This window comes from Pollachius pollachius (genome assembly GCF_949987615.1).
Source record: "Pollachius pollachius genome assembly, chromosome: 8".
NCBI classification, from domain to species: domain Eukaryota; kingdom Metazoa; phylum Chordata; class Actinopteri; order Gadiformes; family Gadidae; genus Pollachius; species Pollachius pollachius.
The window spans coordinates 20,109,714-20,133,674 of NC_136941.1; the positions used below are offsets into that span (position 1 = coordinate 20,109,714).

The 23,961-nt window shown below is 42.6% G+C and overlaps 2 protein-coding genes and 1 long non-coding RNA gene across 4 annotated transcripts; 2 read left to right on the forward strand and 1 right to left on the reverse strand.

The window, feature by feature from the left end:
* The first annotated feature begins 3,126 nt into the window (after positions 1-3,126).
* LOC307079054 lies at positions 3,127-6,526 on the forward strand. The gene is made up of 4 exons (XR_013812023.1): positions 3,127-3,199; positions 4,841-5,165; positions 5,247-5,321; positions 5,408-6,526. It is a non-coding gene; the product is annotated as an uncharacterized lncRNA (long non-coding RNA).
* Positions 6,527-6,575: 49 nt separating this feature from the next.
* LOC307079053 (THAP domain-containing protein 2-like) lies at positions 6,576-8,791 on the reverse strand. The gene is made up of 5 exons (XM_079741123.1): positions 8,418-8,791; positions 8,040-8,235; positions 7,721-7,840; positions 7,440-7,624; positions 6,576-7,348 (listed from the first exon to the last, which is right to left on the reverse strand). Exons 1-4 carry the CDS (start codon positions 8,495-8,497, stop codon positions 7,466-7,468), a joined length of 555 nt encoding a protein of 184 aa, XP_079597249.1. The 5' UTR covers positions 8,498-8,791; the 3' UTR covers positions 6,576-7,348; positions 7,440-7,465.
* A 6-nt stretch (positions 8,792-8,797) lies between these two features.
* znf740b (zinc finger protein 740b) lies at positions 8,798-12,876 on the forward strand. Of its 2 annotated transcripts, XM_079741121.1 has the most exons (7): positions 8,798-8,972; positions 10,379-10,539; positions 10,696-10,920; positions 11,269-11,403; positions 11,494-11,620; positions 11,954-12,072; positions 12,504-12,876. In XM_079741121.1, the coding sequence occupies exons 2-7, from the start codon at positions 10,495-10,497 to the stop codon at positions 12,681-12,683; spliced, it is 831 nt and encodes a 276-aa protein (XP_079597247.1). In that variant the 5' UTR covers positions 8,798-8,972; positions 10,379-10,494; the 3' UTR covers positions 12,684-12,876. The 2 variants fall into 2 exon arrangements, with proteins under 2 accessions (XP_079597247.1, XP_079597248.1); XM_079741122.1 differs by lacking the exon at positions 10,379-10,539.
* Positions 12,877-23,961: the final 11,085 nt, after the last annotated feature.

Here is a 23,961-nt window from a genome sequence, read left to right on the forward strand (position 1 = left end):
TTGTGATTAATAAATGAGGGTGAGAGCTATCGTTTCGTGAGAGCCATCAAATCAGACTGACTTATGCATGAGAACATCTCCCTCTAGAGGCCAACTTCAGCCACAACGGACACAGTGGCCTCTGACCAGTTCACCCTCTTTCTCTCTCAGTCACAGTACAACAAATAGTTTGATGACCTCAAACTATGCTAGTGGTTATCAAATCCTGACATCAGATGACACCTAACCCTCGTGATGATGACATGATGATAATGATGAGGATGATGATGATGATGATGATGATGATGATGATGATGATGATGAGGATGAGGATGATGAGTGGCTGGGATAGGGGTAACCTATGGCTCCTCTACAGTCTTCTCTCTTGGCAACCATGTTGTCCATCTTCCCCTGACTTTGTGCCCTCTCTGCATGCCATGACTGCTCCACCACACCTTGCATCCATCAACCCTCACCCACACACCTTACTGTCGTGTTTGTATCCTTTTATATGGATCGAATAGAAAACAATCCATGTAAAGCTTTTTTGGTAAGAAAAATGGTTTGTCAGTGCATAAAGTTTGCACAAAGAAGTGTGCATGTTTTATAATGTGTAATATCACAGAAAATGTGCTTTTGGTCTGGGTAACATCCTCCGATTGACATCATAAAAATGTGATGATACATGTGAATATACATGCATAAGCTGTCCTCAAAAGTAAACATGTTCAAAAGTTAATAACCCTTGGCATTTCCGCTTGGACATTCACAAAGCCCCAGCCACACGCACATTGGGGAGACCCTGTAGCAGGTATGCTCTGCCAGGCTGATAAGCTACAGCCGGTGGCCGACCTCCCTGCCCTCCCTGTTACCAACCAGGTAACGAACCCAACGGGTCTCCCCTCACCACTCGGTCTTTCAAGTGTCTCTCTCTCGCTCTATGCTCTCTTTGTCATTATGTCTTTCACTCTACTGCCTAACCCCATATATTCTCTTTTCTCTCGCTCTCTACTCATTCACTTACTCTCTCTCTCTCTCTCTCTCTCTCTCTCTCTCTCTCTCTCTCTCTCTCTCTCTCTCTCTCTCTCTCTCTCTCTCTCTCTCTCCCTCTCACTCAGTCCTCTCGAGGCTCTTTGTCTGTTCGGGTCCCATTGCCACTCCTCAGTTACGTTCTTTCATATATAATGGATGCTTAACAAACAGAATGTCAGAGTCACTCAGGCATGATGTGTGTATATATACATATATACCTAATATATATATATATATATATATATATATATATATATATATATATATATATATATATATATATATATATATATATATATATATATATATATATATATATATATACATATATATATATATATATAGATATGTGTAAATAAATGATCTATAAAATAATAATGCATTGTAACATAAGCAAACACACACACAAACACCCACACTTGTATTCACCCCATTTGGTGGTTTAGGGTGAACACATGCTTTATATGTCAATCTTACAACAGCTGTCATATCACAGTTCAGGTCCAAGATCCCAATTTTCCAAGTGTGTCCAAAGGTATGTGGTTAAAAAGCCAGATCGTAGCTTTAGATCATAACAACAACTTGGTCATACACTTCAACACTCCATGAACCAGCTGGCTCCCCAAGGAGCTCCGTGACTAGTCGGATTCACTTATTACATTTGCATAAACCCTAATTAAAAGATCTTAATCAGATTAAAGCAATCATTCAAATAATAAATGTATGTAAACACTTTAGTTCGATTTGGTGACTTGAATCAGTCCCGTGAAGAACCGTCATGTGCTGAAGAACCGTCATGTGCATCATTCTGTTTAACAGTCTAGATAGTATGTTACTGTACATCTTCGTTATAGGTAATCAGTATGCCTTACTGAGAGTACAAGCTTTATTTGATGATTCAGTCTTTCAAATTCAAATAAGGTGTACACGTTAACGTACGTCTCATGGCTCTTCTATTGTTTTAATCGCAAAGCAATAGCACACATTAAAGAAGAGAGGGGGAAAGGGATGGAGAGAGAGAGCCAGAGAGAGAGAGAGAGAGAGGGGAGAGACAGAGATTGAGCGAGAGAGAGAGAGAGATAGTCATAGACAGAGACAGAACACGCAGTGCCTCAGAGCATCTACTGTTATTATGGATAAAACAGACTCAAGAGGCTTTTCCTTTCACTCAAAGCAAATATCCATCCTACAAAAGCTATTGATTTATAATTTCCCATAGATGGCATCAGTGTAAACAGGCCGTGTCTGCCATGTTGTAAGAGCAGTCTTTGATACTGGTTAGCTGGTATCAGACGTATAGCCCCTCCCTGAAAGAAACCACTTCACTTAGACACGATGTGTGAATATTTTGTAATGTGAAGCCTGCGCACCAATACTCATGCATGTACACACATGCAGAAGGAGCGCATGCACACACACGTCGCACACACAGGGAGATCTGCTATTTGGTATGCATGCGATGGCTCTGTTTGAACTCAAACCAAATGATCAAATATTCATTCTGGTGTTTACAGCATTCCTGCATGAACCCCATCTTTCATCAGCCTGGGTATGTTCTTGTTGGGAGGATGAGGGGGCCCTCTGGGCACAGAGGTTCATTTTACAGATGAGCTGTTTAAATGACTCAATGTTGAATTGACTATCGGGAGCAATGTTTGTCTCCAGGTTGAGTATGTGAAGCATCTCACTCACCGCATTACCAGGAACAGCATTCAATGTTGTGGAAGAGTTAGATATCATCACATCATTGAATGTTCTGGAAATGTAACTATTCTCTTGTCTTATTTCTTGGTAGACATTGCATAACAACACAAAACAAAAGTATAAGCCTACTGCCTTTAGGCTGGAATTGGTAATACAACTTTGTAATAACAGAGAATTTTTTAAAGTACACACACTTTGTATTATTAATTGTTAAGAGCAAATTTGTTTTCTTTGCCTCAAACAAATGTGTCAGTCGAAACATTTTAGTCGCTTAATAAATGTATCTTTTAACAATCCTTTTTTTATAAATAATGCCACAAGGTGTCACAGTTGCACAATGTGGAACTAAAATAATAACCAATTTCTCCACTATGTGGCAGTATACGTCTAAGATGTATCCTCCGCGAAGAAGAGCATACTCTGCCCTGGTTCGAAACTGAAACCTAAAGAAGATACATCGTTTGTCCCTGGATCAACAACATTAGTAAGAGCAACGATCAAAAAATACTAAAACGCATTTCAACCTAATTTGAATGAAGATGAGGGCACACAGTTTGTTAGTCTCCACTTGCTTTTATTAATGGATAATGTTTACTACGTGCTTTATTAATGTGATAGGCCACCTATCTTAGAGCACATCTTATGACCAAGTTGTTCTGCCCTTGGATTGATTTGAGTAAGCTAAAACTATAACTATATTGATAGAGAATATAGGGCAATATACATCAATATAGAGACTCACAATATGAGTTTACATTGAAGTCATCATTTACTTTTACTTTGTTTCCAATATGCGTGGCGCACAGAGCTCTGGTCTCTGTATGTGTAACATTTCCTCAATGGCTCGAAAGCAATGGCTTTATTTTGTTGTTGGTGTTATTTCGTAGTTTTTTACCTAGTTTTTTTTAATGGCAAATTGTTTACCAATGTTAACCTGTAATGGTTATTGATAAAATATTGTCCTTTGTAATCTGTTCTGTGTTATGCCATATATCCCCTAGTATGGGATTCATTCCAGCCCGTTTCATGTTCTAATACAGATGAAAAGCCGGAATAGCCGGAAAATCTAGGGAAGCCACCTCCTTCATTACATGTTCACACTTTACCGATGAACCTCGGGTCTCAATGAGAAGGTTCCCAGCATAATTTAGAGCCTGTATTCACTTTGGGCCACCCAATGTTCACACATATTGACCAGCTCACATGATGTCCCCCAGTATCAGAATCAATCCTGCCAGAATGGGTTTTTGTCCCACTCAGAACCGTTCTCGCAAAGATTTTTTGGGTAAAAACCCATCGGGCCAGATTGAATCCTATACTGAGGGATATATAGCATAACTCATAAAATATTACAAATTACAATGCACTGTTTTCGATCAAGAAACATGTCACAATACTATTGACATTCAGGGCATTTAGCAGACACTTTTATCTAAAGAGACCTAACCCTACATTTATCAGGAGAAAGTACCAGAGGTAACCAGTTGGCCATTAAAAACCTATTTGAAATAAACAACTTGTTTACTGGTCGCACATCACTAGCCTCGAATCGAGAGCACCTTCAGCTTTGCGTTAGTTTTTTCTCTGAAAGTTTATATAGTTATTTTTAAATTTTCATTAAATGCTAATACAGTAATTGTCAGCAAGCAATGCTGTAGCAGCATAATGCAGTAACTGCGTTGAGGTGTTCTGAGTATTTGTCATTCTTGTTTGTTAATTTTACTCTCAAGTTTTTCAGCTGTCATCTTAGACAATAAACCTGGCTCGTTAATTCAAGTTACTGTTAATACGTTAATGTATATAACGTAACAGTTAGCAAGAACAGTAAATATGCTATTAGACCTACTAAACACAAGACAATGTGATGGGACTGTGGATGGTCATTTGGATGGACTGTGCTGAATCAGTCCAGTACATTTTTGATAAATTAATATTAAAATGGTTAATTTGACCAACTTTCCACAAGTTGCCACTACCCCAAAAAAGTTATTAGATCCGGAAATACACATGAACCATCATTTGTATAACATTAGCTGTTGCATACAATGTTGAACAGATTTATACCATGACATGTGTCTTAAATTGCTACCAACAAAGTAAAACATTTTACGTTTCTACATTTCAGATGCCAGAGTAACATTCTGGCATGGATAAAGAATCAGAAACATCAAACCATCAGCTGCTGAGGTGCTTGAAACCAAAGTTGATTGACATCTTGAGTGCTGATCCCGAATTACTTCTGCAGCATGCATACTCTCGCAAGCTTGTGACAGAAAATGGGTACAAGAAGGTCAGAGCCCAACAGATTTCAACTGAGAAGGTGACAACTCTACTGGATCTGATATACGACGGCGGGCCTAAGGCCTCACACGGACTGCTGGAACTGCTGAAGGAAGATACCTTTCAAGAGAACTTCCCAAGACTGTCTATCCTGGTGAACCCAGATCCAGGTATAAATGTTTATATGTGTTGTTACATGTAGGTTACATACAGTATGTACTTTCATTGAGTGTAATCTATTTTTGCTATAGAAGAAGCATCAAGGAGGACCACTGAAGATTCAGCAGAAGAATCAAGATCTACAAATCAACCATGCATGAGTGGTGGTGGGTGATTGCACTTATATTCATGTCCAGTCAAAATCATCCCCATATTTCCCACTGACTGTCTTCTTCCCCGTTTTCATGCACAGTCTCTGAAATAGTGACACCGAAACAGCTGCTGAAGGTGGCTGGTGCGATGTCACGCACCTGGAAGGAAGTTGGAATAATGGTGCTGGATATTAGCAGCGAGAAGTTGGATGCGATTGAAGTGGAAAATAACACCCAAAAGATGCGAGCTTTTCGCATGTTGCAAACTTGGCGTTCTCGTAAAAAGGAAAATGCCACAGCAGCCAAGCTGCATTTCCTCCTCAGCCATGATGATTTGGGCCTTGACCCTGAGGTGTTAGAATCTCTACGTGAGAGCAGTTGAGTCAAGCACTATTCCTTTCATTATGTTTACATGCACACCGTACTACCACTATGTCTTATTCATCAGATTTGTAGACTAATCATGGCATTCACATGTTACAGGGCCCATCACGTGCCCTCAAAATGTTTTATTTCCCTCATTTGATCCAACATAAAAGATGCCTCCTCGTAAACGTTAAATACATCTTCGAAATGTATGGCAAAAACAAAGCACAACTCTTATTAGTAATTGTATACAATGCAATATTCTATACTACTTTCAAGTTGAATCATTTTTAATTTTATATAAAGCCTATATTTTACATTGCTGTGTAGCATTGATTTTAGGGGGAGCTAAAAGGGTCTAAAGAAATACAGGTATTTTCTATTTTGTTTTCTACAAGCATAACCACTTTTTTATCAATAAAAAGAAAGCAGACAGTTGTTGATGGCAGAAACTGACTTTACAAATGACTCAATAACTAATTAATAAAGAGGTGCTCTAGGTCTGATTTTGGAGCTAGGTTTTCAGTATAAAAAAAGTGAGATGTCATAGCCATTCATCCACTGTAAGTGATTGAAATGCTCTGAAATATCTGTTCCTCATCCGGCTCCATTCTGACCAATCAGGACATCTCTTCCTTGATTAGTTCAGGGAATCCATCATGCTTGTTTATCACAGGTGTTATTGCAACATTGCAGTTCTATTTATCACTGACATTGTGAACACAGAACCTTTAAGTTTGCCCTCTGGTCTTTACACCCAGAAGTGATGAGTTGGCCACCAAATCATTACTTTCTTCTCATAAAATGATAAGCATATTTTATTATTCTTTCAATAAAGAATGCCTGAACACTCATGGACATGAATAAGAGATATTTATGAATGCTACAGGTGTGAATAGTAAAAACATGTCAGAAGTTCCCATTTATTCCATCGGAGTCCTCTAGCATATATTGAACTTAAGCATATCTCATCTCTATTGGCCAGTTATTATACATTTACAATTACGTTTTTGTAAATTGCAAAATCAACTTTAAATCAGCTCAAACAGCTGCATATCACTGAAGTCTCAAAGTGAAGACAAAAATAAACAAACATTTTGATCCTGATTGACAGAGAGCTTCTACTTAAAAAAGAAAACGCGTACTATTAAAAGACAATTAAGACATTTTTAATGTCCCAAAGGATACATGGTTTGGACACAGCATCTACTGTATTGGACCTTCCATTCCAGACAAGACCAATTCCTCTTGGTAATGAAAATAACCGTCTGATGAAGCAATGGTTCCTCTATATTGTCCAAGTTTGAATATCCTTCAAATGTTTGTCAGACTGAACCATCCCACTTACCAACCAATGGATAAACTGCACTGATAGGCTGCTGATGCAGAACCGATACCTCCCCCCCATCTATTCGGCCACTCATTGACCTTCTAGACGTTAAACCCAGTCATACCCCCCACTCCTCCGAAGGGAGGGAGCAGTGGCCATCGCTCCGTTAGACGTCTTTGTGTTGAGGGGGCGTTTCGATGGCTCATGAGATTACATTAGGACGGGTGAGGGTCCTCCGGGTGTGTGTCGTCCATGTTGGGGATGTAACATCGTTAGCCTGCCGTTTGCTGAAGAAACCCAAGGACTGATCTCACCAGACAACAGGAAGACCAAGATGCCATTCAATCTGAATTGTAAAGATGAAGAAATATGTAAAGTTATGTGATGGATAAACAAATGACCACAATGGAAGTCAGTTGTGTATGTTTAAGTCTTACCCGATGGATGGAGTCATAGGGGCCCTCTACTCGATCTGGTTTGAAATCAGTGACTTCACGGTGAGTTTCAACCTTCTCTCGCGATCCTTCGCATTTCTAAGCTGCTTTTCCAGTTCATCTATCCTCTTTTGAGCCTTGATGACTTTGGATTTTACTTGAATGTGGTCAAGTGCATAGTGGTGATCCTGTAAAATAGTTCATTTTAAAATTCCTTTCCCTTCTTGTCGATGTGATGCTACAACACAAAACAACACAACGCTGTTGTACATTGCAATATTTACCGGGATACACTTAACAGCGGTTAATGGAGTGGTGCGTGTCACTCCAGGAACCACTACCGGAACAACACGCTCTTCAGCAGCTTTCATGGAGGTCCTGGTCAGTCTGGCTTTATGAGGCACCTGTGATGAATAAACAAGAGGAGAATTAACAAATACACAAAACATTTTCAAATAAACAAGACATAGCCAACAAGTGAGGTTATTTCCCATTCCAGGTTCATTATGAAAAGAGACTTTGGCTCCTTGGTGCAGCCCAAATAATGCACTCATCTTTTCAGAAAAATAACGCAGCAGCTTTAAATATAAAACAAGCACACACTTTTTTCAGATGTTCTCGGGTGGATGTAAAGACCGAAGGACTGACACAATCCTTCAAACGAATAGTTTGTCCAGTTCGGTCAAAATCATCTGTAGTGAAGTGGCTGCTGCAGAGTACTGTTGTGTTGTTAGGTTGAAAGTCCTTGCGCCTCATGGCAATAGTCCAGTCCTTTCTTCTGACTGGATCCTTGGGAAACCTGTGATAAATATATGCATGCATCCATTATGGCTGAATGAGTAGTCAAACTGGTAACTTTGTTTAATTTCCAGGTAAGTTTGCACTAAAGGCCTTCTATGAATTGATTCTTAAGTATTGGTGCAGCAGTAGGATGTTAAAACAACATTTTTGGAAAGTACACAAACCAAAATGACCACTTACTTGTGAAAGGTTATACCACGACACTTACTTGTGTCATTCCTCCGGTTGGAGCACCCAAATGCTGCACATGTTTGTGGCATTTGTTTTTTATTTTGTTTACCAACTTTAAGTTCCAAACAGGCACCCTAAGCAGAAGACGGTTACCGCCTCAAGATGGCGACCACGCAAGCGTATCAGTTACTGATTTTGCGCTTTCTCTTCTAATGGTCACCAACCTCGATACAATAACGGCATGGCTAAATGTCACGATGAATTTGGAAATGTGGCAATTTATGTTATTCCTCACAACCTGTAGTTCCTCCTAAATGCAGGCCCGACGGCGCAATTAAGTGGACGTCTTCTTGATGCTCCACGGGACCGAGGGAAGTTTATTACCTCACAACAATGGCCGCCGAATCGAGTCACTCAGGCTACGTCACATGACCACGAACCCGACCAATCGTGTCTTCCCTGCGGGAGCACTTCCGGTAGCGTTTCCTGTCAGTGTTTGTAAACTGAGGAAAAATTGGAAGTGCGACAAGATAAATTGGTCTCAGAAACTCTTAAGATCCAAAGGTAAGCGGCATTTACTTGCAGTGTTGTGTACACGATACATTTTTCATCTCATTGCGGTCCGAGTTCGGTTAAATTCTTGCCCGTATCCGTCCTGAGAGTACTGTTATTCGTAGTCGGCGCTCAAACTGCACGCCCTGCCTCGCTGTTGTGTTGTCTGGCGGGGGCTGGGGGGATGGGGGGCTGTGGGGGGTTGGGGGTTCGCAGACTCAGAGTTGTGGTACAGCTTTAGCTTAGCAAGCTAGCTAGCCTTTTCAATCTTGGTCAACATTTCCCCCCCAGTATTAACCCTCATCGGTTAATGTGGGTCACTTTGCTTGCCGTGGAAGTCGAACGAATTAACACGTCCCGATCGTTTTCTGCTGATGGTTGATGACTCGTCTGGTCGCTGTGTTAATGCTGAATTACGGCGATATAAAATAGATATCGTGGTTGAAAATTGTGAACGCATTTGACTCTCCTGATCGCATGTATAATGCACCTCGTACTGAAGACTCATTCACTAGAAATTAGTAGAGAACCTTAACCTGAACATTACCAATAACATTTTACAACTCCAACGGGAAGCAGCCAGACACATTTTACCCCCCATTTCACAAGTTTGAAAATAGTTTCAATCATTTTTAGCTTGAACGATTCGTTTAAGCATCACACCACTATTGGGCCGACAAAGTATCCTACTGTAAAGCTAGAAATGATTGACTCATTGAAAACATAGAGCCATGCGCCTTACAGGTAAATAGCCCACAGCTCGCATCCCCATGCCCTCATTTCTCCATGTTACAATTGGGAAGACGAGCAGGGTTAAATGGACAAATCAAGGCTGATAACATTATTAAACAATAGACTTGTATTTGAAGCAAAGTTTGATGGTTAAATAAATTCTTTAAATTGTTTGTCTTGCATTAAATTAGCATTGCTTTGATTGAAAATACAAAACATGTACGCAATCTCTTGGAAACACCATCGGATTTTTGCCCCTGTGGTCTTTTTAAATGTTATTGAGGTTATTTTATGTATTGCCTAAAATATGGACAGTGTCTTGGGCTGAAGTTATTTATGCTTTACTTCAAAACAGAAGCGCACACAAAAAATCGCTTTCTCTAAGTGTTTTGGCTTGTTATTGTTTATACTGGGCTAGAGTGATTACTTTTGTATCATCTGCATGTCAGCTCTCAAACATCGGCTTTCATTTTTGTTTTGTTTTTTCCACGTCCTTCTTGTACGACACTTGGCATGCACCAAACCATTGGGGGCTTGTTAAAGCCTGTCAAAACACTATCCTAAATTCTGCTCGTATCCAAAACAGTCTATGGATTTAATCGAAATTGAGGCCTGGCGTTCCAGGTTCTGATTTGACCATACGTGTAAATTCATAGCCTTCCTGTTTGTCGTACCTCTACTTGCAGGCTTGTGCCCCTGATGATTTTGGTGGGTGCGGTGTCTTCCGTCTCCCCTCACCCTGAGTGACGTCCTCTCTGTCCCTCCCCATCCCCTACTCCCCACACACATTCAAACTGCCAAGATGACACACCATTCCAACACTTCTGTTCGAGATCATATGAAATGGGTCAGTGTAAGAAAGCCTCATAAAAGCACATTGTTTTTGTTTTTGTCTGTGTTTCTACTCCTGTGAAGTCTGCATATTCACACATTCCCCTAGCCTGCCTACTTCATGGGGATTCCGCTCTCTGTATTGATAACCTAGCCCTCACTTGTCTGCTAGGCTGGACTTCTCGGCTGTGAGGCAGTGCTGTCCAGCATGGCACTGATGCAGGCAAACAGCATTCCAGGTCAGAAGAAGATGATGTCACCACTAGGCCAGGGCCAGAGGGACAACCCTGAGGGTCACCATTCCCATCACAGCCACGGGCATCAGCCTCACCACCACAGCCACCAGCTACATCACGGTCACATGGGCCATCCCTCTAATGGAAGCTGCCCGCCACTGGTGAGAGACACTGCAAAAAGCTGTCAGTGGACAGGCTGTCTCATTGTTAAACATTCATACGCAAATGTGGCCTCTAGAAATAATATTTTGCATTACTGAACAACATAAATATATTCTGGATAATCCCAAGAAAAATAGGTAAATAGGCAAAAAAAAATAGGCATGTGTGTACATAAATACATGGCTTTAGCTCCCGTTTAAGAAGAAGTAAAGGCCATATTAATAAACAAATAGTAATCTCTTTGAATGAGTGTGAATATCTAAAACAACCGAAAAACAACAGCCTAATTTCAAATTTAGTGTTCATGGTCATAAATCAAATACATATTATCCATTGTTTCCTCAAAGTTGATCAGAAAGGATGGTGATTATCATGCATCAAGAATGATGGATGAAAAGGGCATCCAGGCAAACCAGAATATGCAGCCCAAGAAAAAGCATAAAAAATCAGGGAACCCCAACAAAATGAAAGAGAAGATGGAGGTAAGGACCCCTACACTGACTCACTTTAGGGCTTTAATGGGTGTGCCGACGTTGGGTTAGGCCAGTAATGAACGTGTGATCCTTTGGTAGCCCATCATGCCGCCCATGGTCATGGAGGACGACTCACTGAAGGTGCAGAAGAACTTCATCTGTGACCACTGCTACGGGGCGTACCGGAGCAGCTACCACCTCAAGCGGCACATGCTCACTCACACAGGTTAGTTCCCCCTCTGCTGCGGTGCACCAACGGCTGGACATCCCTTTACTGATGAGCTTGCATGTACTTTGTGAATCCAAAGGGAAGTGTACATGGTAATGGGAATTCAAAAAATATATGCATTTTTTATTATAGTTAACAATGTATATGTAAAGCATATAGTTATACACAATGAATACAATCATTGTAAATAATAATAATGATTGTATAAAAAATAAATCACTTGAGGTTGAGAAGTAAGTGAAAGAGTTTGAGAAAGCCAAAGCCAAAACAGTGGTGGAAGTCAGAAAAGAAACCTGTCTCTTTTCTCTCTGTGCCTGGCACGGTTTCCAGGGGAGAAGCCGTATGCATGCGACTCGTGTGAAATGCGGTTCATCCAGCGCTACCACCTGGACAGACATAAGCGTGTGCACAGCGGAGAGAAACCATACCAGTGCGACCGGTGCCATCAGGTGAGAGGGACAGCTCGTCATGCCGCCGCACATAAGAAAACCAGACATGCATGCACACAAAATATAGTCTGTGCCTCATCACGTTCCCCAATATCACTGAAGAAGTCAAATAATTGATTTGAAATCATCCTATCTACAGCCAATTATGAAGATACAGTGAAATGTCACTAACTCATGAGATAAGTCAGAAACAGGCAGAAGTGTAATTTATGGCAATTAGATTCTGGTTGCGGAGGTTAGGTCTCCGCTGACCAACTCCTGACACAAGTTTACATGTAGGCTTTGTTCAATGGCTAGCATAACGATTCGGGCGATGATGGATGTCGTTCCGACTGAAAACACACGCCTGGTTAACCCCACATTATTTTTACACCCTGCAATGGATTGTATGTCTGACGACGGCCTCCTTCCATCTCTCTGTCTGTGTCCAGAACTTCTCGCGGACAGACCGGCTCCTAAGGCACCGGCGCCTGTGCACGGCGGGCGGCGTCAGCAAGGAGGAGATCCAGGCGTGTTGCGACAGCCGAGCGTCCGCCTACCCCCAGGACCCCCCCGGCCACACCGCCACCTGGAGCCCCCTACAGCCCTCCAACAACCGCCTGACTGTCTGACCCCTGCCCCCCGCTGAAGGGTGGAGGGAGAGGATGGAGAGGCCAGCCCTGTGGATGGTAGTGTAGCGATCCACAGCCCCGTAACACCACACCACGGAGCTAGGTGGTGCTGCAGTCTCAAGGCGGTTTGGCCCACGGCAACCCAACCTGCCTGGATTGCTCTCGCAAGCGGATGCTAAGCGCTGGGTGTACATTGTTCTCAACTTGTCTTTTTTTAATTTTTATTTTTGTGGGGGGGGGGGGGGGGGGGGGGGGTAGATACCTACTCTCATGGTATATGACTAATACAGGGTCAGTCGGTCTTGGTTAACGTCACTATGGCAATAATCAAACAACGCACACAGAGTAAGGCCTGTGCCAGGATGCAAGGGAAGACTATATTTTACTACATGTGCTGTGGAAAAGATCTTTTTTTTTTTTGTTCCATTTTATCTTTTTGTTCCTGTTTTAGTGGTACCACCACCAGGTAGAACCAGACACACTACTGAACTCGGTGCATCACCACATGTGCCAGACACCCGAGACAAGACTTTGTTTATAAAAAGTGGTGTTGGACAGTCTTTTCCTCCTGCTAATTGTGATTTACTTACCTCCCTGATTAGTTAGAGCTGCTTGGTTGAATTGTGTCCTTAACTGTACTGCCTTTGGGCAGTAGTAATCATATCTAACCAGTAGATGTACTTCTTTCCTTTTGCAACAAAAAGGGTTAACTTTTCAGTTTCTGCAATAGGGGGGGTTTGTGTTCTAGAATCAAGCTGGCTATCTTACATCCAGTTTGAATATAAACCTAAGTTAAATCAATCTTTCATTACGGATACAAGTCTTGTATTCAACTCACTATAACTTCACTCTTACTATGCAGGCTTGCCTTTGACCTAGCAGAGAAAATGCTTTTTAAAATGAATAATTAGCAGTTTAACCCCATCGAATTTCCAAAAAAAAAGTCACAGTTTACTAGACGAGGGCGTAATATTAGTTGAGAATATGTTTTTTCCATAGTAACCATTTGGCCTTAATTGGACTTGGTTAACAAACTTTGGCATAATATTGATATTCTCACATTTCTCACCATCATTTTCTGTACCGACGATGAATGATATAACTGTTACAGAGCACAGTTCACAAGAAAACTTCTGGTTGGAGTTTTGGTAAACTATTTACTAAAACAAGTATGATTATCTACATCTAGGGATGTCCAGCAAAAGTCCTAACGTGTGTATGATTCTGTTTTTGTTCAGAAAGGAGACTTGTGTAATAACAGTGAAACCCATTCAAATCATCTCATCTGTACGTCTTCCCTGTTTGAATCTGTTTCATTGCTATGATGGGCTGTCTCTCTGCGTTTCCACATGAAAAGCTGGCTCAACATGTTAGTGATTCACCTGAGATACAGAGAATTTGATTACCCGTAGCAGGGCCTCTTGAATGGTACCCGACTTCTAGTCTAGATGTTTTCAATCACAAAAAAAATATTATAGACAGATGGAAAATATATTTTCATTGAGATAGGCCGGCCATCAAAATCTCTGGGTTTTTATTGTATTGTATTTTTTTTCCCACACATGATTTATTTAAAGAAACTTCCAATATCCTTGTGTGTCTTATCTGTTTGGACTGTGAGCCAAAAGGTTTATAGACTGGCATGATCTGTGGGGTCTCCTGCAGCCTCTGGCCTCTTCAGTGAAGATGAGTAGATCATGAGTACATCACCTTCACGATCGTCTCGATGCCATGTGCCAATCTTTATAGCGCCACGATGACAACAGATCTGTACAAACTGGATTCTTACGGACGCTCAAAATGTGGTCAAAACATGACTCAACAGTTAAAAGAACTACAGACATTTAGTTTGCTACCTACCTATTATGGTAGGTAGTTTCATTGCTTTCGTGCTAATAGATGATGTGAAAGGCAAAGTTTTTTTCTTTTTTACTGCGTATGAAGTTAATATATATTATAAATTGTATTAGGAGCTGCCACTCGCGCCCCCCCCCCCCCCCCCATACTATTTTTAGTGTACTCATGGTTAGTCTGTTAATTTTCTTATAGGTGTTTTGTGATTCCCTTAATTAACAGCATTTCAAGGATTTTGTAAAGAGTAGGGGGGTAAGGAAAATGTTTTTTTTTATAAAATAAATGTTATTTGTCATCGTTGTCATTTCACATTTCAGCTAAGATCCATTTTGAACATAGAAAGACAAAATGTAAATCAGGGCCTCAAACTTGAATAAATGTGTACATTTTAAGCACCCTCTTCTTCTCCAACTATTACAAACATGTTTTCTTTGGTGGCTTGTAATGTTACTATTAAAAGTTATATCAGTACGATATTTACACCGGAACTTGTAACGTTCCTGTTGCACTGTGCGTCCGGTACGCAGTAAACGCTAGCCTTTCTGGCAGTAATTAAACCGGTACCGAGAAGCCAGTTATGGTAGATATTGTAATTTGCTCGTTGTTCCACCAGATGGCCCTCCAGAACATGTCTCCGTTATTAGTGATCGGAAGAGCATGTTTTAGTTGATTTCATTAGCGTTCAATTTATCAAATACATTACCAATAAGGTTACAGGTTATAAAGTTGTATTATATATTGTTTTTTTTTGTGTCTTACCTTAGCTCTTATATTTCTTACCACAAGGGACGGCTAATGGCTTCATACATTAGTCGATCATAAGTAAACAACTGCATACTTTTTCTGCTGTTTACGGATTTGAACAGCAAACAAAGCAACTGTAGCAATTGCTAAGGTAGAGGAATGCAATATACCTCCAGTACAGTACTTACCACCATGAAACAATCTATATTTGACTAGGTACTAGTGCTAGCCCTGCCTTATAGTGTGTGTGGTGAGCGTCATACAGCCGTACAACACCAGGTGTGGCCTAATATATGCTGATAGTGGATGAGGTGTGATATCCTCCAACACAAACGCACACACTCAAAGCAGTGTAAAGGGCTATTCAAATTAAAGGAATTATTAATTACCTATTCACATTTACACCTTTGCTGAGATTAGCGTAGGGTGCATCAATACAAGGTGAAGACATGTGAATAATGATTCCTATGTTGACAGATGTAAAATCAGCCAATTTTTGAGAAAACGTGACCATGTCCAGATATTTTGAAGAAAAAGTGGACCTACAACACAATGAATGCAACGCGCAACCCTCGCCCCCCTTATAATCCAGCTCCGTGTGTATCGGCACATCCGCCTGAACAGACAACGGATCACACCCTTAGCATCTCCCCTTTTCTCTCACTATTGACCAGTTCTTTAATTAAAGTGTCTGGATGAGCTCAGCCTGCAGGGTGCTGGCAGTGTGCGCCTCGCCCCATGGGACCCATCCTCTCTCTCTCCAGCCTGATTTACAGGACCCAGCGCCCCGTAGCACTTAACGCCGGAGCGCCTTAAGTGAGGGAGATGGGGAGCAGATCAGAGAGGGGAGACCACTCCATCTTTATGCATATAGGGCATATAGCATTTCACCTCCCGCCTCCAGATCTGGGCCACAGAGAGGAGGTCCGGAGCAAGAGACACAGAGGGAGAGAGGCACATATATATACCTTTAGTATATACCTACCTATATATTTATTTATATATACTTATTTTGTGCTCTAGCAATGTTACCGTATGTATTCCAAGCCAATACTCCCACACCTTTGAACCTGAATCCAAGAGAGAGAGAGAGAGAGAGAGAGAGAGAGAGAGAGAGAGAGAGAGAGAGAGAGAGAGAGAGAGAGAGAGAGAGAGAGAGAGAGAGAGAGAGAGAGAGAGAGAGAGAGGAGAGGCAGAGAGAGAGGGGGTGGGGTACTGACTTCTCCAATCTCTCCCACCCTTCATCAGGAGTGTGGGGGGGCAGGGGACACAGCTCTGCTCTCTATGAAGGCAGAAACCAACAGGACATCCAACCACAGATTCCCCCTGTGGCTACTAAATCTCAGACTGTAAAAATAAATAAAAATGAATGCCGCCCAAAATAAAAAACAACGGCAGAGCTGTCAGCAAACGACCGGGACGGAGGTTTACAAAAACAAAAGCCCTAGTCGGCAAAGCCCCCAGTCTCTCTACGAAGTGTTTGGATCGTCTCCCCCCCCACCCCCAACTCTGATCAAATACCTCTCAGGGTCAGGAGGATGATTGAAACCATCTCCACAACAATGGGTTCCTGCTATCTCCTCACTCCCGAAGTGTGGGAGTGCCGTTTCATCTGAGGCTTTTGATTAATAAAGGAACGGTCGACTGGCCTAGAGCGCCGCTGTGCCCCCCCCTAACATCCATCACGTGTGTGACAGCCCACCTCTCCGCGTTAATTAGCGGTGATATTTAAGCTGTCTGAGGTGGTCTTTGGCCGTCAGCACAGTGGCAGCGCTGCTCATCATTATGAATTCAATTCTGCCACCCCGGATACTCCTACCTCTACCCCCTTGCTGCACCACTGCACAGAGCACACACACTCATGTGCAAACACACACACACACACACACACACACACACACACACACACACACACACCCACAATTCAACCCAATATTATCAGCGGTCTTGCCAGCCCATGAGTATAATAGGTCAAATACAACCTTTCAAATATCAGGAATTCAAACATGTTACGACAGTCAAATCAATTCTGCGAGCAGTTACCCACTCCAATCATCAATCTGTCATCTTCTCAGTCGCTGGCAAGATGATTCTGTGTTTCAATAAAGCATGGGACATATATCTGTTGTTTCTTTTTCAGAACAGTCGGTTCTCGTGGTAACATTTGATGATTGCCAAATATTGCAAAACTCTACTATAGTATAAACCATTTTTATGAAATAAAGGATGGGTGGGAAGATGCAATGTAGATTAAGTTTCTAGGAGGGACACATGGGGGCCTCCATAGGAACGGCAGCCATCTTAATGATAGCTTGGAGCACAAACAAAATGGCCGCCAAATGAAATGAAGTGGAATTCTGTAGAGATGTGTGTGTGCCATTGAGACACCTTAGTCTCATCAGCCATGAAGAGAGCACAGGTATGGGAGGCGGGCGGGGGCTGCCCACCACATGACGCATAAAAACCTCAATATGAGGGGCCCCATTTCAATGTGACACATTCAGTTAACTGACACTAATTTCCTAATTAACTTATACTCAAGCAGATGAATTAATTTCAGCATTTCAGCCTCACGTCATGAACACATTCGTTTCATCATAAATTAGTTGGTTAAATGTAGTTATCGATGAGCCATTTACCAGCAACCACTGAGAGGGAGAGTTGATGTTATCTTAATGGTTTATCAGATTTATTGGTTATTTTTTATTAAGTGTGTGTTTGTGTGTTCATGCATGTGTATGACTCGTTGAAACGTTGCATATGTCATTGAATAGTACTACATGTGTATAGTACTATTTTTATTGTCACATTTTCTCTTGCATAAGAAGAGGTTAAAGTACAGCTACCAATAAAAATGGTGTCCAGAGAGATGGAAAATGTTTGGTTGTTGCTCTTGTTATGGAAGTTTGCTCACATGTAGAGTGCACTGCAGACCATTCAAGTATGGTAGCATGCAGTGTGTATGCACTGCAGACTAATCAAGTATGGTAGCATAAGTTGGAAGTTGTTGGCTTTACAATATTGGCAAAAACTATGTGGGAAAAGTCTTCTTAGCTATTTAGATTAGAATTGCTATGACGTCTTATCAGCACTATGAACCATTGATCATTTCTATTGGGAAAAATATCTTTGATTTGTAGAATATCTCCTTCCAACAAAACATAGCAGGGCAGGTGGGCATTGACAACCGAGGAGCATTTGACAGGGGAAGAAAAGAATGCAATCTTACCTGTGTCATTACCAATCATCAATTTTAGACCTACTAGTCTATGCAGATTCAATACTCTCGATGTAGATCCAAAGAAGCATTGCAGTACCTTATTTGTGGAGATTTATTTGACCCCAGAGTAGTCTCCATTCCATTGGACAGGAGGGATTCTCTGGCGCGGCGCCGGTTTAAAGATCCCTTTCCAATGGGGGCGCGTTCAGCCTGAGCAGATGCATTAACACGCCATGGCATTATGCCACCACATTAATCAATGGCTCTCTCCCACCGACACAGGGAGTCTCAACAACCTCTCCCGGGAACCCGTCACTTCAGACATGGACCTATGAGTAAGTGCCACTCTAGGTCTTAATTTTAAGGGCCTGTTTACCTGTGTAAAAAAAAAAAACTGATGGTGTTAATAGATATCAAACGGTTGGTGAAAGGAAATAGGTGGCCTCACATCAAAGCCCTGCCTCCGAACCCTCGCACACATTTGTAATACTTGAGTCGTTTGATTGTGGAAGGAGAGACTGCACTTGAAGCTTAGTTTAGCCGGGGCCAGTCCATAAGCGTAAACTGTGGGATAACATATAGGAGGCTGACGACATGACAGAGTAATAGTTGTGGGGGGCTCTTGACTGTGAGTGTACCGAGAGTGAACATTTCAGTCCAATAGGAACAATGTGTCAACCTGTGACCTGCTGCTGCATTGCTGTCAATACTCTTGAAAGCAGCCGATTGACAACAGCAAAGTGCCTGTCAGAAGCCAATTCCTCATGAGAAAATACTTAGGACATAGAGATGTAGTACATAGAAAGGGGCGTGTCTGACCCAGTGCATTCCCTGTACAGATATTCGTGAACTCAACTAGAAAACCACCAAGACATTCCATCATTCCTCAGAGAGGGGTCATAACTTCTACACACGGAAAGCCTGTTTTCTTTCTCATCAGTGACACATTGTCAGTAGGCGCTCTGTGTAACCCCATCCCCCATCTCAAAAGTTATCAAGCTCATGAGTCGGCGCCTCACGGAATTATGCAATCCAGCTTTGCAAGGATAGACCGGGGCCTGCCTCTGTCTCTTTATTCTCCAGCAATTTTCCACTTGAGCAGACGGCCCTAAGTGTAAAGTGAACGAGTAAGGAGAGGGATTTGATATAGACGGGAAATGGCGCATGAATTCAGGGGGTTGATAGGCGGCACAGGGGCAGCCTTGCCATTTACCCTTCTACAGCTCCATGGGTCATGGCCGTTACAGGGCCACATTCCTGCTCTTCCTGATCTCGGCAGGATAAATTGCCTGGCTGATGAAGAGATAGGCAGCAGATAGATGATGGTGCTGCACGAACAGTGCGCTGAACTAAGCAGATACACTAGGCAGATGTCAAAGTGACTTTGGCAGTTTGCTGCTGTTGATCAGCTATGCAATAGTGATTTACTCCCTGTCACTTAAGGTCCTCTAAACCATTTTGAGAGCCCACTGATCACAAGAGGAATGAGCCGATGGGAGCAGGGAAGATGGCTGCCGCGTTAAAAGGGGCAGGGTTATGGGGACAAGACAAAACAAGCATTGCAGACACAGACAGGCAGAACAACTCTGTGGTGAAGAGCTGATGCATATATAGTAAATAAATAAATACCATACCTCTGAAAAATAAAAGTAAAACATTAGCCTTGCTCGAGTTTTATTTAGTAAGCAGTTTAGCACTTGGTTTTGTCATCTCTTTCTGACAGACATCCAGCCATAGGTTTTCCTTTTTGTCTGATATTTGTTATTTTTCGGTCTCTGCTCTCCGGAAGGTCTCTCCTACTCTTATGACGTCAGGACAATTATACACCAGCACCACCTCCCTTCGGGGATAAGATTTTACGATTGCAACCTGACACCCTTTCTGTGTCCTATAAGCGACAGAGCTGTAACTCACTTCAAAGGCACCCGGCATCAAATCACAGAGCACCCATAAATTAACCTGTCATGGCTCGGCCAATGAGAAGTCGGCATTAAATCTGGGCTGTCACGCTCGCGGCCAATGGAAAGAAGATGGCAGTAAATCTGTCAGGGGTGCGCCTGTTAACGGCATTGTGGTGTGGTTGGGGAATCCATGGAGAGGGAGGGAAGGTGGGAGGGAGGAGAGAAAGTGAAGAGAGAGAAAAGGGAGAGATGGAAGATGGAGGAGGGGAAGACAGGGAGGTTTCTGAGGCATGCCACAGAATAAATACTGCTTCACCTTATTTTTGGGGGGTTTCTGGAGAGGATGGGATGTCGGGGTGGGGGGAGGTGAGGCAGAGACGCATGTACACACAATTTAGTAAAACCGTGGATACCATGTGAGCAATTTTGTTTAGGAACCCAATAACACTGAACACTGGCCGCAACAGAAGAGGAACAAGTGGTCCCCCGGGGGGCTGCGGCAGGAATCCAAACAACAGCGGGAAAAGCGCTCATAAAGCTTAACAGCCTGCGCGACTGTGCCTGATGTGGACGGTCTACAGTAAGAATGGCAGATTATTTTTAATTTAGCACCCTCTCGCATCCACACTCACAGTCCAACCATTCTTCAGCCTTGTCGGTTTGATACCGGCGGGTCCTCGGACCCAGCCCACGTTGGTGCTCAGCTCAGCGGGACTCAAACCTGCACATGCACATGTATTCAATTGTGAGGGCTCCTAGGAGGAACAAGGTTGACAGTGCTGCACAGTAGGACCCGGCTTTGGTTCAGGAAGGAGTGGATTGCTTAGATCACAGGGAAGACAGTTTAATTCCCACATATGGATTACATCAGGAACTGTGCTATAAAGCATTCTCTCTGTGGCAGCAGGGATGTAGGCTGCAGCACAGCTAGTTTTGCAGAGGATAGCATCATAACATGAGGAAAAGCAGGTAGAATATATTATAGATTTTAACCATGCCCTTGGCAAGGCAATTTCACTATCATATCAAAGTGGGACATTTTCATGAAATAAATCTTATGGGTGCCATAAAAAAATAACGGGATTCTGCAAACGCAATGATATTTCGAATTCCGCTGCAAAAAAAACAAGAACTTTCCCTAGACTTAGTCCACCAATTTCCTCACCAAACTGTTATGACACCCAATAAACCAGGCCTTGTTCAGGGTGACATTTTTATCTTATATCAACCGCCAAAAAAAAAGTAAACCTTAACACCAGAATTGTAAAGCCATCTAAGGTGATAACCACTTGTATTTTTTCCGGTGCTCTTCACAAACATAAACAACGTGCTGAGTTACGGCAGGGGGCCGAGGGGCGCCGGTGGAGGTGTTGGTTTTGGCTGGCGTTTCCTCCAGCAACCATGATTCTCTGTTTCGATGGGAATCCATAAACAGGCCCAGCGAGGGCCAGCCATGGCCATAAAGCAAGTCAGGCTAGAGCCAGGCTCCTCTGTGGCAGGAGGGCCGGCCCCGGGGGCCCCCCTCGTACCACCACTCTCCCCTTTCACATGTGCAGCCACATGCATTCTCTGCAGCATATAATGACCCATTCGGAGTAGAATCCATGCATTTGTTTTTCATATATTGAGTTGTTGCACAGGCGTGTAATATTCAAATGTGAACCCGGTGCTATGGGTGTGCCCGTTAATGCTAATTCAGTAGGTCATAAAATATCACGCGGGTCCTGCCCTTTGTCTCAGTCGTCCTGTTATTACGACGCTAGGCTTAATGTGTGTGCCTTACCGACTCTAATACAGTGTCATTGCTTTTTTCCTGGTGTTGTTTCCCTTTCGGAGGTCAGGCCATTCCATGGATGCTAAGGCGCATTGGCTATGACATAAACACTCTGTAAGCGTGCTGCTGATAATTTATTGACTGTTACACACACACACCGAATGCACAGGCACACAACTTGCAACACCGCCAAGAGTAAAAGAGAGGGAGAAAGAGATATAGACCTCTTTCATGATGGACAGAGAGGGAGAGGGAGATGGAGGGAGGGAGGGAAGTGTGTGAGAGAGAGAGAGAGAGAGAGAGAGACCTCTTTCATGATATGCATCGATCAATTACAGGGCTCTAAACCGTGTGTGTATGACAATTTTACTGCATGTTATGTACAGCGTGTCAAGTAATGGCATTTGAGACTATTATACTCATTCCTGTATAATTAATATAAATTACCTCTGCTTTTTTACGACGGTGCAACTGTAATGAGCCCATGAGAGCGAGTCGTTGAGGGTCTGATGGTGCCGCGGGGCTGGGGATTAAAAGTAAAGCTGGACCAGACCCACGGCTGGGGATAGCTGATCCTATACAACAACACCCTGTCCTCACACATTGTTTCCCCTCTTTGGGATCCTATCAAATTGACTCCTACATCCACTTCTGTGAACTGTCCACACACTGAGAATCACAGTACACACACACGTGTGTACCAGGTAGTTTAGCAGCTGACTGACCCAAAATACAACATAGACAGTAATCTCACTGTTGGGTGATTGGGTTCTGTCGAGATTACGCTGCATTCCCAAATATTATTAGTCTTCATTCATGCTGTACATGGTGAGACACTTTCATATTCCCATTGTAATTGGAATAATGCCAAAAGACATAAAATCCATAGTATAAGTATCTGTGTATAATTAAAACACCCATACATAAACGGTCACACTCTTACTGCAGTCATCTAGCCAATAATAAGCAGTTTTTGGTTGTGTCATTTATCTCACATTAAGAGTGAGCATGATTGACCTGATCCTCGCTTTCTTTATGAGCCCTCCTCGTTAGCCGTGGAACTCCACACATTATCCATGCATGGATATAAAGACATACCACCAAGGAATATTTTTGAAGTTTGTAAGGGCTAGAGTTTAAACCAAGCTTCTTCAAAAAATGTGTGTGTGTTTGTGTGTGTGTGTTGCTCTGTCTGTGTGTGATTCTGTGTATGTGTGTGTTTCTTTCTCTTTTTGTGTTTCTCTGTGTGTCTGTGCTCTAACAAGGAGCTCCAGACCTAGGCAGAAACCTGGTCCGATGCGTGCTCTTGACCACCAAGGCCAACGGACAAGCCAGAAGAGGAGGGAGGGTTGGGGCGGTGAGGACCCCAACTCGTACCCAATGTGGTTTTCATTAAGCATTCTCCATGTGTGAGTGTGTGTGCGCGTTCTGCAAAAAAGCACAAATCTAGGCTCGCTACAAATTCCTTCCAGAGGTCAACGAGAGAGCAGAGGTAGGACTATGTAGAGGACCTCCTGCTTTGTAATATGCACGTGGTACCTCCGTGATCTAGAGCTAATCCCTTAGTCCTGGTCTCTCTGGGGGCGGACAGGGCAGAGGCGGAGGTGGGGTCACCTAATTTCCATCAATGTGCTTGGGTTGAGGTATTCATGTCTGCGTGGGGTTCATGGGCGTAGCTACGTGGACGTACAAAATTAATGACAGAGTCATGGGCTTCTGGCTGAATATTAATTATGAACCTCTCCCCCTGCTTTTCACCTTTGTAAGTGGTGCAATCTAAGCATC

Excerpts from the sequence above, each read along its gene's own strand:
- LOC307079053 (XM_079741123.1), bottom strand. The coding sequence starts at position 8,497 with ATGCCACAAACATGTGCAGCATTTGGGTGCTCCAACCGGAGGAATGAC. Across the intron at positions 7,841-8,039 it reads CCCGAGAACATCTGAAAAAA|GTGCCTCATAAAGCCAGACT; the intron begins GTGTGTGCTTGT and ends TATTCATCACAG. Across the intron at positions 7,625-7,720 it reads CCGCTGTTAAGTGTATCCCG|GATCACCACTATGCACTTGA; the intron begins GTAAATATTGCA and ends ACTATTTTACAG.
- znf740b (XM_079741121.1), top strand. The coding sequence starts at position 10,495 with ATGACACACCATTCCAACACTTCTGTTCGAGATCATATGAAATGG. Across the intron at positions 11,621-11,953 it reads GCACATGCTCACTCACACAG|GGGAGAAGCCGTATGCATGC; the intron begins GTTAGTTCCCCC and ends CACGGTTTCCAG. Across the intron at positions 12,073-12,503 it reads AGTGCGACCGGTGCCATCAG|AACTTCTCGCGGACAGACCG; the intron begins GTGAGAGGGACA and ends GTCTGTGTCCAG.